This window comes from Podarcis pityusensis (assembly GCF_964106645.2).
Source record: "Podarcis pityusensis genome assembly, chromosome: 9".
Classification (NCBI taxonomy): domain Eukaryota; kingdom Metazoa; phylum Chordata; class Lepidosauria; order Squamata; family Lacertidae; genus Podarcis; species Podarcis pityusensis.
Window position 1 is genome coordinate 63,827,192 of NC_138034.1, and position 20,079 is coordinate 63,847,270.

The 20,079-nt window shown below is 41.6% G+C and overlaps 1 protein-coding gene across 5 annotated transcripts in view; it reads left to right on the top strand.

The window, feature by feature from the left end:
• The window catches only part of WDFY3 (WD repeat and FYVE domain containing 3), a 130,559-nt gene that overhangs the window by 68,214 nt on the left and 42,266 nt on the right, over positions 1 to 20,079 (top strand). For 4 of the 5 annotated variants that reach the window (XM_081020608.1, XM_081020605.1, XM_081020607.1 and 1 more), the window contains 12 exons: positions 174 to 285; positions 2,244 to 2,434; positions 3,812 to 3,964; positions 7,268 to 7,341; positions 8,318 to 8,479; positions 9,353 to 9,447; positions 11,427 to 11,547; positions 12,616 to 12,833; positions 15,722 to 15,957; positions 17,978 to 18,112; positions 18,598 to 18,777; positions 19,814 to 20,047. In XM_081020608.1, coding sequence (XP_080876734.1) covers positions 174 to 285; positions 2,244 to 2,434; positions 3,812 to 3,964; positions 7,268 to 7,341; positions 8,318 to 8,479; positions 9,353 to 9,447; positions 11,427 to 11,547; positions 12,616 to 12,833; positions 15,722 to 15,957; positions 17,978 to 18,112; positions 18,598 to 18,777; positions 19,814 to 20,047 — 1,911 coding nt within the window. The remainder of the gene's footprint in view (positions 1 to 173; positions 286 to 2,243; positions 2,435 to 3,811; positions 3,965 to 7,267; positions 7,342 to 8,317; positions 8,480 to 9,352; positions 9,448 to 11,426; positions 11,548 to 12,615; positions 12,834 to 15,721; positions 15,958 to 17,977; positions 18,113 to 18,597; positions 18,778 to 19,813; positions 20,048 to 20,079) is intronic. The other variant, XM_081020606.1, reaches the window with a different exon arrangement.

The window sequence follows — 20,079 nt, forward strand, 5'->3', positions numbered from 1 at the left end:
CTCACAGCTCAGCCTGCATTAATCCTTGAATCAAAATTCAGGTGTTCAGAATTGACCTAACCTTACCTTTTGGGGGGGACTAAGCATTATTCTGCCACTTCATGAAAATGTATTAAACACTTTGTATTGCTGAAGAAACCCTCTAAATGATCAGTTTTCCTTGTTTTAATTAGTTGGCTGTTTCATCTCATGAGAATGCCACTCCAGTGAAGCTGCTTCACAATTCAGGAGGACATCTGAATGGACCTGCACGTACCATTGGTGCAGCTCTGATAGGATATCTGGGTGAGATGAATTGCAGTTATTTCACTTTTTTAGTTCCAGTGTTTAGTTGCAATATAGAGTTTAAGGTGCTTTTTACACATTGACCATGGTACTAGAGGCTCAGATCTGAGCTTGGGAGTCCTCTAAACGCAGGTGCTTCTTTTCCCCCTAAGTAGAGGAACACCCAGGACATAGGATGGGGAATCCTGATCTCTGCCCCAGTATCACAAACTCTAGGCATTGACCCATGCTCTTAGGTTTTGCCTTGTGGTGTTGGCACCCTCTGCACAATGAAAGAATAACTGAACATGATTGGCAGCATCCTGCTGTCCCTTGGAATACATATCTGGAATCTTGCCATTCTTATTTCTTCCTTGTTTACCAAGCAGTCTGCTCCTAGGAAATTCTCACAAGGTTTCTATCAATTCCTGGCCTCTAGGCATCTGGTTTGTAGTCCCTCCTCATATATCAAGATTTGTAATCTCTGAAAATTATTCTGTCCATGTTTTTTGTTTTTTGTTTTGGTGGCCCATGCTTCCAAATCTGTGATTCTTAAAATATCCAAAGTTTGTGGTCTTCGCTTTTGTGGAGTTTGGATAAAACTTATGGGCCTTCTTACTGCTCGCTTGGCTGACTAGTCATATGCAAGTTGGTCCCTATTAGTGCCTTGGGCACTTTTCAAAATGAAAAGGCAGGATAAAAATCTGCTTCAGCAAATGAGCATTAGTGGTGGAAATGGATGGTTTTTACTTTAGGCTCATGCATGCTTTGCCATGGGGGAATGTTATGAGCGCAGGAAGGATCACAGCTCAATGACAGAGCTTTGCATTTATAATGAAATAAATTTATGAAAACAAAATATGCATGCAGAAGGTTCTAGTTTCAGTCCCCAGCATCTTCAGGTGTGGGTTGGAAAAGAGATCTGCCTCAAATCCTGGAGAACTGCTGTTGGTCAGTATAAACAATAGTGAGTTTGATGGGCTGTTTAGGGGAGAGATTTTGATGCAAGGGATGGATGACACTGGCTTGACCAGAAATCAACGCTGAAAAAATATCAGTAGCTTTATGTTTCTTCAAGTAGTTTTAAGTTGCACACTTGAGCACCCCATTTCCCCCTCACATCTTATAGTCCCATCCACCTACCAAGAAAAACAAACAAACCTTGGATAGAGATGGCAAACTGGCAGCAGGGAGTGGAGTAAGTAGCCAACGGCAAGGGTATGGGTTGTAGCCAAAGTCCACAGAGCTCACTCGACTCTCTCGCTGCCCTCCAAGTTGCCAGTGGTGGAGGAGAGATACAAGCAGTAGTGGACAGGGTGATAGCGCTGAATCACTGCAGCATCCTGGGATGGAGAGAAGGAATGCAATGATGGTGAGGCTGGTGTGGTGCAGCCACCATGGCAGAAGCATGGGGTTGCAATTTACATTGCACCAACCTTGCCACCACTGCGCCCCTCCCCTGCTCCATCCTGGTATTCTGCAGCGATTTATCTGAGTGGGGCATCCCCACTATGCCATCCTCTGCTGGGCGCACCACCAGTTTGAGGACGAGCGAGCTTGAAGGATGGTTGTGCCTGCCTTGAGTTGTGGCTGTACTAATTAGGCCAGCATTGTTAGCGCATGTTTGAGCCCCCCATATAATTGAGTAATTGCCCCATCTCTAATTTCAGTTATACTCCGTTGTCTTATTTGCATGTAATTGTTCAGCAAATGGATTGTGAGTCTCCTTTGAAAGCAAAATGCGCTAGAAGTCATGTTAATTTTATATAGTTTACATTTACTACAAATGAGCTAATTTCCTGTCTGCTCATTAAGGGCTTTTGTTTGGTCTTGTTTGTTTCTGTTTCTGATGTTGTAGGTTCTTGGGAAATGGGAAATGCATACACTGTTTTTGAATCACAGTAGAAGTTTTTGGTTGTACAGCAATCCATGAAATGCACTAATGCCAATTGGTTTATTTTTTGCCACCTTATGCTCAGGTGTAAGAACATTTGTCCCAAAGCCTGTTGCCACTACGTTACAGTACATTGGTGGAGCAGCTGCTATTCTGGGTCTGGTAGCCATGGCTTCGGATGTCGAGGGGCTGTATGCTGCTGTGAAGGCCCTTGTGTGTGTGGTAAAGAGCAACCCTCTGGCTAGCAAAGAAATGGAAAGAATCAAAGGTTATCAGGTGCGTGCTGAATTTGAATTCTTACATGATTTTGCACTTCCAGCATTGATGCATCGACACATTTCATTACTACCTTGCCTTTGAAGTCAATTGCATTATTTAGCTCTGTTTCCTTGTGTACTGGAAAGGCTTTCAGTCAGTGACAGCTCTGCGGTTAAAGTGAAGCACCATCAGAATATGGTCATCGTGTCAGATCTGTGACATCTGCTAGCTCAGCAGAGACTCTTATCTGCTGCCAAATCAAAGGAAGAACACGCAGGAGCCTGAAGAGAAATACATGAGGAGGAGCTTCTATTGTTGTTACCGTAATCAAGGGCAGTGCACCATCTGTGTCAGTTGAAGGGCATTTGAAGCCAGTAGTGAGGTTGATTTATCTGTCTATTTGAAAACATAGTAATTTGTTTGGACAAATGGATGGAGCTTCTCCTATGAGTTGGGAATGACTTTCCATCAAAGGAGATGAGACCCTTGTTCTAATTTCATCACGTTCAAGATGACTTCCCTTACCTTCAACGTGCCGTACGATTTAGAAGGGGCCGTTTTGTGTATGAGGCCCATCTATCACTTAGCCCCTGAACTGAATTTGCCAATAGGAGTCCTGTTTAATCAGTACCGCATTGAATGAACTAGATAATCAGCACTGTGAGGCTTCTTTATTAGCCATTCTGCCTGCATTTGATTTGCTTTCAATAGGCACCAAATATTATTGTCTTCTGAAAACTAGTCACGGCCCAGACGAGTTATGTTCCATACCGAGGTAGGAACACTTACACTGGGCAGTAAAACGTGCTTTAGAAATTGCTTCCTTCTAAGCGCAATTTTTAAAAATCAAAGAAAACGTTTTGGAATTCAAAGGTAATGGATTCAGAAATGGCTGATAACTTGTATTTCAAAATGCAGCTGCCTGTCCTTTGCAGGACTCCTGTTATATCCACCTGGATAATCAAATATTAAATTACAAAAGGCTGCAACTGCTACCCCCAATCTTTTTGCCCACCATGATGACTTTCTTTTGTTTCCTTTTGACAAGTAGTTCTGTGTAGGACTAGTCACTAGCAACCCCATCCCTGAGAATAGCCTCTTCATTTCAGAATGCCTGCTGTTTTGTCGGTTAATGTCAACTTTACCTCTTTCTGCTTCTCCATTGTAATTCTTGGTATTATCCATAATTTACGACAAAGAAATGTACACTATACCTGATCTTTGAATTTACAAAAGCATGGCTCTGCGAATGGCTCTGCCCTGCTGTGATACTTTTTATTATGCTTGGAATAAGATGATATTTCCTTTGTCTGCAAAAGGCTGTAAGAATTATAAAAGGAGGGGGGAAACCCACTTTGCCACTCAGTGTCCATATGTTGCTTACTTGTATTTCAGTTATTGGCAATGCTGTTAAAGAAGAAACGCTCTCTCCTGAATAGCCACATTCTTCATTTGACCTTTTCCTTGGTGGGGACTGTTGACAGCGGTCACGAAACATCCATTATTCCAAATTCAACTGCCTTCCAGGACCTGCTTTGCGACTTTGAGGTACATAGGGCACCCCTGAAAGCTAGAAATTATTACAACCATTAGGAAACCTGGGGCAAGTGTTTTCTGAAACAGAAAGCACGCCAGTGAAAGAGATTGGTTTTGAGGATCTCATGAAACTACATATCTAATGCAGTACATTATGCAGTTGCAGTGCAGAGAGACTATAATCTACCAGCAATGTTGATTGATTGTAACGCATCCCTCTTAAAATATATGACATGATTCTGTTTCATGAAGGAGGTAAGTTTTGAAGCTAAACTCAAGAGTTGGTGTCAGAAATGCCTTTTGAAATAACACATGATCAATCATGAATGGCCTCTAACGTAATCGTTTTGCCACAGGATAGCACCTTGCAGTTACTCTGCTAGGGTGGCACACAGTGTGAAAAACTATGTTGCAGGTGAAAATTAATATGGAGTCTGACATGTATTCATTTGAATGAAATATTCAGTGTCAGGCTTGGCTCCCTTAAATTGAGAGCAAGATTAAATGAAGACTTGAAGGGAAGGGAAGGCGAATAGTTGCCAGTAAGGAGCAGCAGGATCAGTCTACTGTTTGCTCAGACCAGTGAAGCACCCTGACCTAGAAACCTTTTCAGGAGTTAGGCATTATGATATAACCTGCTAAGGTTGTTGGTGTAAAGCAGAGACAGGGGACCTTTTTCAGCCAGAGAGCCACATTCCCTTCGGGGGGGGGGGCACATGCCAATGGTGGGCAGGGACAGAGTCAGAAGTGGGCAGAGCATTGAATAGTAATTGTTTTCCTTTGTGCAGTAGGTTAGTTCCTACACACATCCACACACCGCTTTCTATCCTCCATCCAGGCCAGTAAGAAGCATTGTCAGAGTTCAATGATGCATTTTAGGAAGGCCAGAAACATAGAATCCTAGAATCGTAGAGTTGGAAGGGATCCTGAGTTTCATCTGGTCCAACCCCCTGCAATGCAGGAATCTCAACTGAAGCATCCCTGACAGATGCCCATCCAACTTCTGCTTAAATACCTCCAAGGAAGGAGAGTCCACCACCTCTTGTGGGAGTCTGTTCCACTGTCCAGCAGCTCTTACTATCAGAAAGTTCTTCTGGGTGTTTAGTTGGAATCTCCTTTCTTGTAACTTGAATCCATTGTTTCAGGTCCTACCCTCCAGAGCAGGAAAAAACAAGCTTGCTCCATCTTCCACGTGACAGCTGTTTAGATATTTGAAGATGGATATCATATCTCTTCTCAGTCTCCTCTTTTGCACACTAAAAGGGACCCCTGACCATTAGGTCCAGTCGTGGCCGACTCGGGGGTTGTGGCGCTCATCTCGCTTTATTGGCTGAGGGAGCCGGCGTACAGCTTCCGGGTCATGTGGCCAGCATGACCAGAGCAGCGCACGGAAACACCTTTTACCTTCCCGCTGGAGGGTACCTATTTATCTACTTGCACTTTGACGTGCTTTCGAACTGCTAGGTTTGCAGGAGCAGGGACCGAACAACGGGAGCTCACCATCACAGGGATTCGAATCACCAACCTTCTGATCAGCAAGTCCTAGGCTCTGTGGTTTAACCCACAGCACCACCTGTGTCCCCTTTTGCACACTAAGCATACCCAATTCCCTCAACCGTTCCTCCTAAGGCTTGGCTTCCAGACCCTTTATCATCACTCAGGTGCAGAGCAGGCCTAGTAAGAGGATGTGGCCTTGGGTGAGATGGTGTGGCTTTGGAGTGCCCCGTGGGTCAGAAAGAGAGGCCTGGATGGCTGCATTTTGAGCATCCCCATCCATGGTGTCAAGATACTGCTGTACCACTGTAGCTGGTCTCACTGCAGTTCCCTTCATTAGCCCAAACTCAGTGGCTGCCCCCAGACAGAATCCTCACCTGCTTGGCAGGGGGTTGGACTCGATGGCCCTTGTGGTCTATTCCAACTCTATGATTCTATGATCAGTTAAGTTGTCTGCTCAAGGTCCACTGTAGTGCTTTGGCAGGTCTCAGTGTTGGAGAGTGCACAAAATGGCAGTGGCAACACTGGCAATAGGTACTGGATGGCATGGGTGGGTGCCACAGGTCCTATGAATGGAATATGGGTCGAGCGACCATTTTCTGAATTTGTGTTGTGCATGACGAGCAAATGATTGACCCATGGCAGATTCTGGTTTCCCGCCTTTGTGTTTAAACTGATAATCCAAACGCACAGTATTTGTAGTTTTAAATAATGCCAGCAGAACTGAGGGACAAGATTTGATAAAGGGCAGGATTAGCTGATAGCAGACAGCAAAAGACAGGTTAGACTGATGACTAGAAAATGAGAATTTTTAAAAAATGAAAGGGAGTTTGTATATGTGGTCTTGAGAAGTAGGATTTTTGAGGCTGTTGCAGATAGGAGAGAACGATATCACAGAAGACATAAAATCGGAAATGAAGAAATCATTTTGAAGCAAAGTCAAGGGTATGAGAAAGGGAAATGATTGGACAGGCAAGTTAAGTTTGGAGATTTAAATGAAAATACTTTTGACTATGTAGTTTGATTTGCTGTAGCTTTTCACATTGCTGTTAACTGAAGGAGGTCTGCACACTGATCATAACAAGAGGAGAAAGGGATTATTTTTGCAGTGACAGAAGGCTAGCAGGAAGCGGCCTTTGAAGAAGAGATTTAAGTTATTGAGAATAGAGGTGTCTAGGCCACAAACAAAGGCTTTAGCAATAACAGAAGCAAATAACCAAGATGGAGAAAATGACTAGTATTTTTCTATGAACATTTTCTTATCACTATCTCGTTCTGATTCATTTTTTAACAGATTAATTAGACTTCCCCCTTTTTGTTCTCTTCCTTAATAACAATGTCAATTTTTATCATAGTTAAGTAAAACCCAAGTCACAGTCACACACTTGTATGTGGCAGGTGGAAGTCGATCATTCTACGGCATTGATGAATGCGCTGTATTAGCGCTGTTTGTTGTTTAGTTTTCAGATTGTAATCTTCCCCTGTTAGATTCTCAATCTTTTATAAATGGAAGATGAAGGGGCTAAATCTTGTCTTTTTATACCTGCAGATCAAGTAGAATATGAATTTACTTGTTCTTCACTTGTTTAATCCATGGGCTTTATTGTTTGATTGGTGGTCTGACAATTGCAATCTGGTATGGAAAGAAAAGAATAATTGTTTATGATAACTTCATTTAGACTCTATTTATTTCCAATGGGAAAAAGCAACACCTGGGACAAAAACAGCAATAGCTAACCCTAATATTGGTTGTCTAGAATAACTCTACTAAGCAGAATAGCACATGCCAGCTATAAATCAGCTGTATATTTTGTATTTCAGGTCTGGCTGCATGCACCCTATGAACTTCACCTTTCCTTATTCGAACATTTCATTGAGCTTCTTACTGAATCCAGGTAACGTCTGATATAATTTGTCTTGTAAACAAAACAGCATTATGTACAATCCAGATTTTGCTTCCCAGTCTCTCTCCCCTTTGCTTGCTTTAATGCTGTGTCATGATTTTGATTTGATATGATTTGAAAGGTTTTTTATTATGATGGGAGAATAAGAAAGGAAAGGTGGAACTTGCGGAAAAATACCGAAAAACAGACAAGTGAGTTAAGACAGCTGGACTGAATTGAACGCTAAGCACCTAGTCTTAACTATTGGAAGTTCCATCTAGATAGTTATGAAGACTACAGTATAAAATACAAACATGAAGTGGTTTTTTATGTCATTGGCCATGCTGGCTGGCTGTTTTCCAGAACATTTGGCAGTGGGATAGGGAAGATTGCATTAGACCCATGTCCTGTCACCAGATATTTTGTGGGCAAGCCCAAGAGACTAGGCTTTTTCTGTAGTCAGAAACTTAGACTTCCCCTGGGAAGGAGATTCAGTCTAGTCCCATAGCTGCTTTTTTCCACAGCAGTTGGCCTACTTGCTTCAACAGCATTTGGCTGTTTTAACCATCCCATATACATTTGTATGTTAATAGCAAAGATGGTCAGCAAACAATAAGAGTGGACAAAGGTATTTCCAAACCAATCTGTTTATATAAAGTAGTTTTTGTTTGCTCTTATTCTTGGCTGCTACCGATTTTACCTATGTTCTTATCTATCATGATGACTGAGGTTACGATTTATTTGTGTGTGGGTTTGTAAGCAACCTTGGAATGAATGTATCTGATGTAAAGCCAGGTTAAAGAAACTAATTGAAATAAATGGGGGAAAATATGTTCCCACGTTTGACATTATATTCTCGTTACATGGTATGAACATAAGTCAAGTGGATTGCTAGATCCATCTTTTTTTTAAAAAAAAGAGCCGTAGTGCGTGGGCTACTCAAATCAATGAGAATTGCTTATTATTTAAGCTGTTCTTTTCATTTCAGTGAAGCAGCAAAGAATGCAAAACTGATGAGGGAGTTCCAGCTTATCCCAAAACTTCTGCTGACACTTCGAGATATGTCTTTGTCTCAGCCAACTATTGCCGCTATTAGCAACGTACTGAGCTATTTGCTTCAAGGATTCCCTAGCAGCAATGACTTGCTCAGGTACCAAATAGAGTTATCCTTTGATTTCCTTCTTTCTTAAATAAATAAATAAATAAATATAGCTTGCATGTTTCTCTGTGAGGCTACATTTATCTTCCGTTGCTCTGAATCTACCAGCCTGGGAACATAAAACATTCCTTATGTACAGTTTTTTTCATGCTTGGTAAATTTAATAATCTTTTACAGTGGCTTTCCAGAATCGATTTCAAAATACCTTGAAGATGATGTTCTTTCCCCTCCCTATGCTTCAAAATGTCCTATTTACAGTGGTGCCTCGCAAGACGAAATTAATCCGTTCCGCGAGTATCTTCGTCTAGCGGTTTTTTCGTCTTGTGAAGCAACCCTATTAGCGGATTAGCGGATTAGCGCAATTAGCGGTTTAGCGGCTATTAAAGGCTTAGCGGCTCAGCGGATTAGCTGCTAAAAGGCTATTAAAGGCTTAGCGGCTTAGAAAAAGGGGGGGGAGCGGAAAAAAAATCTCAAGACTCGCAAGACATTTTCGTCTTGCGAAGCAAGCCCATAGGGAAATTCGTCCTGCGAAGCGCATTGAAAACGGAAAACCCTTTCGTCTAGCGGGTTTTCCGTCTTGCGAGGCATTCGTCTTACGGGGCACCACTGTATAGTAATTTTGCACACATGGAGAGAGAGAGTTAATCCAGGACAATTTGTTTCAGAGTGTCCGTGCGTGCGTGCGTGCGTGCGTGCATGTGTGACTGAGTCAACTTTATTCAATCCTAATAAATGTCAGGATCTGAATTTTAAAGAAAATAATTGCTGCTTAGTGTTGCTTTGCAGCCAATGTTAATTAATGACAAATTAAACTCCACCTGTCAAACGGAGTGCATGCTGTTTTTCCCCCTCTTATCCACCAAGGTTTGGGCAGTTCATCTCTTCTACTTTGCCTACATTTGCAGTCTGTGAGAAATTTGTAGTCATGGAGATGAACAATGAAGAAAAGCTTGACACTGGTAAGTAGTTCCAGTTCTAGTGGCACCGAAGAAATCACTCGAGACATGTTTTCTCATTACCACGGATGATGATCTCTTTGTTTTCAGTGCTACAGTCCCTTCACTTTTCCTCTCTAGAAAGATAACCTTTTAAATTAGGATGGCCCTTTTAAAGATAATTTTCCAAGGTTGCACTCTACAAACTTCAGCACCCAAGAAACTCTCATTTAAGTCAAAGAGGCTCGCATGGAAATAAATTCCACTGGCTTGTGTTGCAAAAAGCGCAGAAAGTTAAGAGAAAAGTCCTTTTCACGGAAATAAAAGTAAAAGAAAACTTACTGCGTGGCCCTAAAATGTTAAATCTCCTGCCATAGATCCTCTATGATATTTACATGTAAAAGCAGTTGGTTGTGACCAAGTGTGTGGGACTTGGCCACGCAGAGTTGAAAGTGATTAGTCTCATTGATTTTGGTTTTCTTTTCATGTAAAAGGAATTGGGTTTAATTGAACATTCAAGCCATCTAAATGGAAATGAAGTGGAAGAAATGTTTACATTGGCACTTTTTGAAGTGTAGTCTACAAGAAAAGTAATGAAATTCCAGGTGGCCTGCATGGACCACGGCTCTTCAATTGTTCTGAACCACAAATTGCATGAAAAAGCAGGAGTAAACAGTTTCTAGCATATACTTTAAAGGTAGCAGAGCTTGTATTTCTTGGCTACACTGTACCATTAAACATCAGCTGGAAGTTCTTCCCCCCTTCATTTCCCTTTGTGTGAAAAGGAAAAAGTAACGAAGTCTGAAATGAAAACAAAACAAAACAGAGCCTTTATGAGCTTTAAAATCCTCTTAACTTTAGGCCCTCTACCATTCTGCTCTTTAGTTCAGAAATTCCAAGTATTTTCCCTCCACCATTTATTGCCCTAAACATGATGGGAACTTCTATAGTGCTTCTGCACATAGAGTAGAAGAAAGAAACTGAAGAAAAGAAAATGGTTAATTTGTTTTTTTTTATATATAATATTTATTCAAATTTTAAGATTACAAAAAAAGAAAAAAGTAAAAAAAAGAAAAACAAATCACATACATCCTACAAATCACATACATCCTACAAGAAAAACACACAATACAAAGAAAAATACACAAGACAAAAAATCACAATAAAAAGTAACAAAAAAAAAAAAAAACCAACTTAAACCATTAGAACCGTTTTCCCATTTACTTATTTCCGTGACTTCCTCTCACTTCTCTGCTTTGTATTCTAATTCAAATCGTATCTCCAGCAAATCCTTCTAACCTTCTTTTCATTTGCTTATTTTAACATTCAAAGATATTTAATTCTCCTCTATCTAAGAAAATGGTTATAAGCAATCAATCAAATGTTCTCAAGATGACAAAAGTTTTAAGGATGCTTTATTAGCTTCATAGCTTCATTTGGATGGTGGGAAAATTGCCTAGGTAAGGAAAATATGACAAACACTTCAAATTAACCATCTAAGAAAATGGTTAATTTGAAGTGTTTGTCATATTTTCCTTACCTAGGCAATTTTCCCACCATCCAAGTTGGTTAAATGTTTCAGTCTTGATTAGTAGGTTCATCTTCGCTCACCTGCAGAGCTTGGAATCTATTTTATGGTGTACTAGTAACAATATTTTTAATTCATACTCTTGCTACATGAAATTCATTTGGGCGTAGTTTGTTCTTAACTGTGGGTGCAATCACAGTGAATTTACTGCCGATTTCCCCCTTTTCTGTTTGTGGTGACTGCCATTCTGTAACCTGCAACTGTTATTTTCAATCAGCAGTCTAGCGTATTTTCAGCTCAAGCAGGTTTTAGTCATACACTGTTTGTTACAATAGCAGAAAACTATTTACAAACCAGTTATATTTTGAGGGGGCAGGAGGCTTAATGGCAACTGATGTTATTTTAGAAGATACAATACTTGCAAGAAGCATTCCACCGATGTGTTTCAAAGCTAACTATGCATTTTGTGTTTTAGGAACGGAAGAAGACTTTGGAGGTCTTGTTTCTGCAAATCTTATCCTTCTGAGGAACCGACTGCTGGACATACTGCTTAAGCTTGTGTATACGTCTAAAGAAAAAAACAGTGTCAACTTGCAGTGAGTACAAATAGCCTAACTTTTGCTAGAAAATGTGACTGTGTCAGGAACCCACAACGCCTTAATGGACAAAAACAAGGCTTAGTCAAGCTCTACTTGAGAGTTCCACAGATGGTGTTAGCTGCTTTCAGCATATCCCTGTAATTGGCATTGTGTTGCACCCCTGTGCCATAGCAAAGACAGGGGGCAGTTGCAGTCATTATTATGGCAGCTACATCTATGCTTGTGGAATTACCGCCGCATGTTTCTGTGCACAGCTGTGTACACCTGGAATTGGGCAAGTAGATGGTCAATTAATAGTGAAATGCTAATAAGGCAACCATCTATTGACGGCATTTATTTAAAGAGATTGCAGGTTTTTATGTATTTATCAATTTCATTTATTTCAGAGCCACACTGTTCCAAAGTTTGGGGTCAGCCTATTTGTATAAAGACACCCTTCCAAAGACATCTGGAATGGAATTTGGGTGGCCCTGCAGGGGAATTGAGTTCCACAGTTGAGAAGCATCCCTCCAAAAATGATTCTCAGTTCCCCTGTGTGGCCGTTGGTTGGTTCATGGTGCAGTAATAATAGTGATGATGATGATGATGATGATTATTATTATTTAAAGTAACTGAAGTGATGAACCAGTTCTTCATATATTCTCATTCATTAAATAGCTTTATAGACTGAAGGAAATTTTCCATTTATGAAAAATTGTTTCACAGGAAAGTGAATAGGAACTTATCTAAGACTATTAGAGTTTGAAGGGTCTGCAAGGGTCATCTACTTCAACCCCATTCAAGGCAGGAATCTTTTGCCCAACATGGGGCTTGAACCCACAACCCTGAGATTAAGAGTCTCATGCTCTACCGACTGAGCTATCCAGCAGACATTATTCTGAATGCTCTTAAGGAGAGTTAGCGCATTCTCAATTGTGTATGCTCAACCTTGCAAAATGCAAACAGAGTTAAAGTTACACATCAAACAGAATGAAAAGCACCTAACATTTTTATCCTATAAGGCTTGCCCATTTTGTCTGGCTTTAGTCCATTAATTCTGTAGCATTCCCCCTACTTTTTATTCAGGGCTTGTGAAGAACTGGTCCGGACCCTGGGGTTTGACTGGATTATGCTGTTTATGGAAGAGCACTTGCACCCTACCACAGTGACAGCAGCCATGAGGATTCTGGTGGTCCTGTTGAGCAACCCAGCCATTCTCATCAAGTTCAAAGAAGGCCTCACTGGCGGAGGCTGGCTTGAGCAAACAGATTCTGTGTTGACTAATAAGATTGGAACGGTGCTTGGTATGAATATTCTAAAACGTCCTAGTTTTTGAACCCTTTTTCTCCCCACCCCCACTTTTATTTTATTTTTTATTTGAATGTTGTGGCTAATACAGAATTGATCTAGTACCAGGAAAGCCAGTTTCAATGTAGCATACTTAACAGTTGTGAGATGGTCTCTAGAGGCATGCACTCAGAAAGCATTGTGACTGAATGGGTCATCCTGTGGAATGAACTCCTCTTAGCCTAAGGTTGTAGGCGTGGGTGATTTGAGCTCACACCTTTATGGGTGAGCTCATTTCACAGATAGCTCATTAAGGCAAAACAGTTTTAGTCTGTCTGTGATTATGGCTGTAAAACACCCATGTAAATCAACTCCAGCCATGTACAAGATCATAGACTTGACTACTTTGTGACATTATCAGATACCGTATTGGCCCGCATATAAGCTGCACCTTTAAAATTGGAGAGGCTGGGGAGAAAAAATACCGTGCTGCGTTGCTGGTGGCCTTTCCCCTTCCTTGCTCTCTCCCTTCCTGGGGGAGATGACAGGGGACTACGCGTGGGGTGGGCACTGTTTGCCCCACACTCCTGGCGCTGTTTGCCCCATGCTCCTGGCTGCATACCGTAAATTCGCGGATATAAGCCGCACTTTAACTTTTCACTGTTGGAATTTGGGGGGAAAGTGAGGCTTATATTCAGGCCAGTACAGTACAAAGCATCCCAGTGAATCTGACAAACTCAGAGGTTTCTGCGAAACAGTACTGCATAGGAGCACGGTGACATCTGAGGAATATGGAGGATCATTCCCAGTGCAATGCTATGTATGTTTACTCAGAAATAAGTCCCACTCAGTGGTGTTTACTCCCTAGTAAGGGCACTTAGGAGTATAGCCTTAGTCACCTGTCAATGAACGTTGAAGCTAGAATCCAAATCCATTTTGTCCCAGCTTCCTCCCATGTGTGGGGAGGGTGACGTGTGGGTTGCTGTACACAAGCAATCTTCGTGTTCGTACTTCCCAAATTATCTCTTGACGTTACTGGAACAGCAATTGCAGCTGCTGCTGTAATATAAGAATAGGTCCGAAATAAAATATTTGGAAAGTACTGAGATGACTGAACCTTTAAAATTGGAGGAGAGAGTTGAGAAACCATCTATGAACCTGAGTTGTACCTGATGAACAATACATTGAGCGTCTCTAGATTAGGGCAGAGTCCATTACTTAGCAAGAGAGTATACTAACATTTGAATCTTTGTAACAGAAGCAAAATAATTAAATTCCAAACCTTGAATGGTAGATGACATTCTTTATGCCCGATGTCTTTTTATATGAGAAACTTATTTATCAGAGATGACAGGTAGAGGGCACAGAACAAAAGATAGTGAACGTTTTTTTTTTTATGATATTGAGATTATGGAATTTAGGTGAAATTGGATTCCAATTTGAGTTCTATGTGGAAATGAGAATATCATGTATGTTAAAATAAATTAGGTCCTATTTCACTGCCACTGTCTTGTATTCTCATAGGAGAATCCTTTTGATTATGAAGAATAACGACAAGCATTTTGTACCAGTGTTATTTATTATTACATTTTTCTGGCAACTTTTTTCTTCTTCATGTACTTAAAACAATGGTATTTCAGAGTTCCTCCTTAAATTGAATCACCTTATTCCCTGGATGTAGGCTGCGTTTGAAAACAGTAGTATTGTTCTGGGTTCCCGCCCCCACCCCATCTGTGTTCAGTTCTCCTATGTTCATAATTTTTGACAAATCCAAACCAATAAAATGCTGGTGCTTGGGAACCCTGCACAATGGATTTTGACAGGTGGGCAGGACAACCTACCTGTCCATCATGAGATGCCATATTGATTGTCAGATGGTTTATCCTGTCCACCTGTCAAAAGTTGGCCCACAGGATGGGGCCAGGTAAAGATCTGGCCCTTGGATCCAGTAGGGTTCCCCCCTCATTTAAAGAGATGTAAACCTTTTTATTGGTAGCAGCAGGAAAGGAGGATAGATGGATGATGCAAGATGGTCTATGGAAGGCATAAGCAAACTCGGCCCTCCAGATGTTTGAGACTACAGTTCCCATCATCCCTGACCACTGGTCCTGTTAGCTAGGGATGATGGGAGTTGTAGTCCCAAAACATCTGGAGGGCCGAGTTTGCCTATGCCTGGTTTATGGGTTGTTTCCAGTTTTAGCCATACTTGGAGTAGACCCATCAAAACTAATAGACATGGGTAACTTAGTTCCATTAATTCTAGTCGGTCTGTTGTGAATAAAATTCACTTGGATACAATCCTGTGCCTGGAATAATGCTCTTGCTGAGAAGGTGACCAAACAGTTTTGAGCATTGAGGTAACTGGAATATGAGGATAGTTTTGTTGCCCAGTGGCATGGCTTTGTTCCATGGGTAAAGAGGCCAAATGAGACTTCAACACTATGACCAAATCTTTTGGGGTGAAGAAGGAAAATAGCTTTATTAGGATATTATTTTTAACCATCCCTCAAATCTGAAAGTAATTTTGAAAGCTTCAAAAATCGTGCTTTTTTCTTTTTTTTTCTTGTTTCTTACACATTTTTTTTATTAAGCATGGGAGTAGATACCAGACAAAACTGTTGTAATTACACGAGTAATTTCATTCCTCTGCACAATCCCAAAACATTTTGACAGGGCAGGCAAATAAAATGCAACAGCAGAAAAGCGTCCATCTTGGTTTTTTTAAACCATTGAATTAATGTTGGCCTGGTTTTTTTTGCAACCTGTTGCTCTGACTACCCTATTTATTGTTGATACTAGTGACGCACAGGGGTTAACAACGCTGCTCTGATCCGTTACGTTGATGTTGCGAATAGGACCCACTGTTGTTGCTTTTTGGCTTTTAATTTTACTTTCCCCCTCTCAGGTTTCAACGTTGGCAGGAGTGCTGGCGGCAGATCGACTGTCAGGGAAATTAACCGGGAGGCTTGTCATTTCCCAGGCTTTCCGGTTCTTCAGTCATTTCTTCCTAAGCACACGAATGTGCCTGCGCTCTATTTCCTCCTAATGGCACTTTTCCTGCAGCAGCCAGTCACTGAACTGCCTGAAAACCTGCAGGTCAGTGCACCTGTCATCACCAGCCGATGTAATCAGGGAGGCCAGGTAGGGATTATCTAGCAAGATACCAATTTTGTTAAGTGTGACTCAAAAAAGCAGGGGGGGGGGGAGTGATGGTTTGAAGCCCCCTTCACAGTAGAGTACTTAAGCTCTGCAATGAAAGTTGTGATGAAGCATTCTGTATCTGAGAGGGACTTGACATTAGTTCCAGTGCCAGTTAGAATCAGGCTTAATAGAAATATAAAGGACATAAGAAGATACAGCCTTCATTCCCTTGCATTGTGTGGACAAATCTTCTCTTGCGCTCTTCTAGAATTCCACTGAATTCAGTGGAGGTCTCAATGGTTAACAGGCACAGGTCATTGTAATGTCAAGTTTAATTTTGTGTGAATGATGGGGAATGCTCTTCAGAAGGCTTTATAATTTGAAAATGAATGCATGACTAAAGAAGGGTCAGGACAGTGTGCTGTTTGAGAAACAATAATGAGGAGCTGCATATATAGGCATGATATTGTATTTCTCCCAAGTTTTTGTTTCTTTATGGAACTCAATTGAAAAAGCAAACAGTTTGTACGGTTGGACTGGAGTCCGAAAGGTGCCCTGATAGCCTCCTTTTTTGTAGTTAGCAACTTGAGCATATGCTAAAGCTGCCCCAAGGCCTGGAGCAGTGGGCAGATAGATATTATGCCTCAACACCATCTATGTTGGGTGTAGTGAAGGGTTAACCTTCTGTGTCTCGAGGCTGAGAGGAGGCGCTTACAAGGGAAGTAAGCCAGGACTTGACGAAAGCAGCTTGGAATGCTGTGAGCTGAGTGAAAAGTGAAAGCAGCTTTGTTACGCAGCTGCAAGCTGAGAGAGAAGGACGCAAAATGCAGCTTGAATCAGATGGTGTTTATGGATTGTAAATATGCTATTTTTGAGCAAATAAAGTGCTACTAGGAAAGAAGAAACGTGTGGGACTTGTTTTACTGCCCTTTCAACACGGACGCTGTGCAATTCTGCTAATTGCTTTACGACCTGCAGAGGCTCGCAGGGGGAAGTGTGCTGGACGCCAAGAATAAAGCAATAAATCTAACAATCTAGAGGTGTATAGTATTGTACTTTTGAAGTACACAAGCAGATAACGAGAGGCTGCATGCTGAGTTTACTGGAAATTGCTTGATGGGAGCTTTTAGAGCTTCGCTGCGTTTCCGTGCGCTGCTCTGGTTCGCCAGAAGCGGCTTAGTCATGCTGGCCACATGACCCGGAAGCTGCACACTGGCTCCCTTGGCCAATAAAGCGAGATGAGCGCCACAACCCCAGAGTCGCCCGCGACTGGACCTAATGGTCAGGGGTCCCTTTACCTTTACCTTTAAGGCTGCTGCTAAATTCCTGAAACCTGAAATACAGAGAGATTTGGGGTGGGGAGACTGCTGTGGTATTTAGCAGTGGATGGGACTTGCTAGATGTTCTGGTGGAAGTTCCATCTGAGTCTCCAGTAACAGAAGATGGAAGCACTTAGATTGCCCAGACGCTTCAGTGCACACCAACATTCTCAGCGTTCCTAGTGCCAAAAATCTTAGTTGCATCCTTTATAAATATGGGCTTTGCTAGATCCCCTGCGTTCAATGGAACAATCAGCTCCCCAGATTCCATGGGACATAATACACCTCAGAATCCTCTTGGGTAGTTTCCTCCATTTCTAGGGTTAAGCACTGAAAACCAACAGAGATTGATGGAAAACCAATAGAGACCTACAATTCCTGTTGTGTTCATTTGGCAGTACCTCTACATAGGAGCTTCTAATTGTCTTGACTTGTCACTTGAGCACTAAATTTGAACTTCATGAACAAGTGCCCCTACTCCCAGTAAAACAAATTGCAGTATGACAAGACATATCCCAAGTTAATGCTGCCCTTTTCTATGGAAGCCAATAATAATAATAATTTTATTTATAGCCCGCCCTCCCCAGCCAAAACCGGGCTCAGAGCGGCTAACATCAATTATAGTCATACTTTTAAATTGGGTTGTGTGTTGACTATTATTTCCCCATCCCCCTATTCTCAATTTTCTTTCTAATCAACAGTTTGACTTGGATTCAATTTGGACATTTATATTTGGTGTTCCTGCATCAAGTGGCACTGTGGTTGCTTCAGTTCACAATCTTTGCACAGAAGCTGCATTTTTGCTGCTGGGGATGCTTAGGAGCATGTTGAATTCAGTAAGTATGAACACTGTTCAGATGTCAATAAACATCCAGCTTCCTAATTATGTGTTACCATTGGCTTTTGAAAGCTCAGAGAGGCTTACCTGGGGCTATGAGGCAGAGTTCCCCCCATATCCTAATAGGGCTGATACATGCTTAGCTTTAATATGTTATTTATTATCTTTATGATGCCGTTGGTGGACACGGTTGTTTAGAGAGCAACATAAGCAAAAAACATATCTCCATGTCCCAGTGAGTTTATCTTCAACCGTTTTCATATTAAACACAAATTAACAAAATGATGAGATGATGATATCTTACTCTCCATACAATGTGTTTTTCTTTATTTCAGCAGTAGTTATTTCATCAATCATTATATATTGGATTTTGTTTTATGTTAAGATTCCAGTGCAGGTTATGGCGCGCACGCTCTCTCTCTCTCTCTCTCTATATATATATATATCACACACAATTAGCTTTGTTTTTGCCTTTCATTACAGCCTTGGCAGTCTGAAGAAGAGGGTTCTTGGCTTCGGGAATATCCAGTCACCTTGATGCAGTTTTTCCGCTACTTGTATCACAATGTTCCTGATCTGGCTTCAATGTGGATGAGCCCCGAGTTTCTTTGTGCACTGGCAGCCACTGTATTCCCTTTCAACATCCGGCCATACTCAGAAATGGTAAGAGAACAAAACACACACACACACAAAGTAGAAACCAGCTTTCTCTCTCCCTCTCCCCCCCCCCCTCTCTCTCTCTCTTTTACTTCTTGTCCATATGGCATTTTCTGTTGGGATCTGGGATTTTTATTTGCTGATGTTCTGCATTTATATACCACCTTTTCATACAATAGGACATGATAATTTATACACACACACACACACACACACACAATGGGCAGTGTGTTGGACAAGGACCTTGGAGATGAGGGTTCAAATCCCTGCTCAGCCATTAAACACACTGGCTGACCTTGAGCCAGTCGCAACGTCTCAGCCTAAGCTACTTTACAGGGTGGTTGTGAGGATAAAATGGGGAAGGCGGAAAAGCACGTGCTCCACTTGGGCTTCTTGCAGAAAAGGTGGAGTGCAAATGCAATTAATAAATACAACAAAAACAAATTTAGATGGTGTGTGTTGGTAAGGGTATAACTGACTCCAACATAGAAACAGGAACGTATTGCTAACAGTTGTGGTTGGAGTACGACAGAAGGCAATGGGAATGGGATGATCTAGACCAGGGGTAGGCAGCCTAAGGCCCGGGGGCCAGATGCGGCCCAATCACATTCTCAATCCGGCCCATGGACGGTCCAGGAATCAGCGTGTTTTTACATGAGTAGAATGTGTGCTTCTATTTAAAATGCATCTCTGGGTTTCTTGTGGGGCATAGGAAATCGTTTATATATTTTTTTCAAAATATAGTCTGGCCCACCACATGGTCTGAGGGATGGTGGACCGGCCCACAGCTGAAAAAGGTTGCTGACCCCTGGAAATACTCTATTATCCAGCTGGGAAAAACCTTTTGGAAGAAAATTGTATTCAGTTGTTTCCTGAACAGTCCAGGAAACAGTCCAGAAAGCAACAATCCCTAAAGTTTGTACTTGTAGAAAAGCAACACTAAAATAAGTGAATAACTGCAAACTGCTCCCTTTCCTTGGCAAAGATAGTTTTGGTTCTAGTAAATCACTTGACTTGCATTATTGGTTGTTCTTTTTTAAAGGTTACGGATTTGGATGATGAAGTTGGATCTCCAGCAGAGGAGTTCAAAGCATTTGCCTCTGACACAGGAATGAACCGAAGCCAGTCAGAATACTGCAATGTTGGATCCAAGACCTATTTGACCAACCACCCTGCTAAGAAGTTTGTGTTTGACTTCATGCGTGTGCTGATAATTGATAACCTCTGCCTTACACCTGCTAGCAAGCAAACTCCTTTAATAGACCTTCTCTTGGAGGTAGAGTTGGCCTTCTGCCGTTGTTCCTTTAA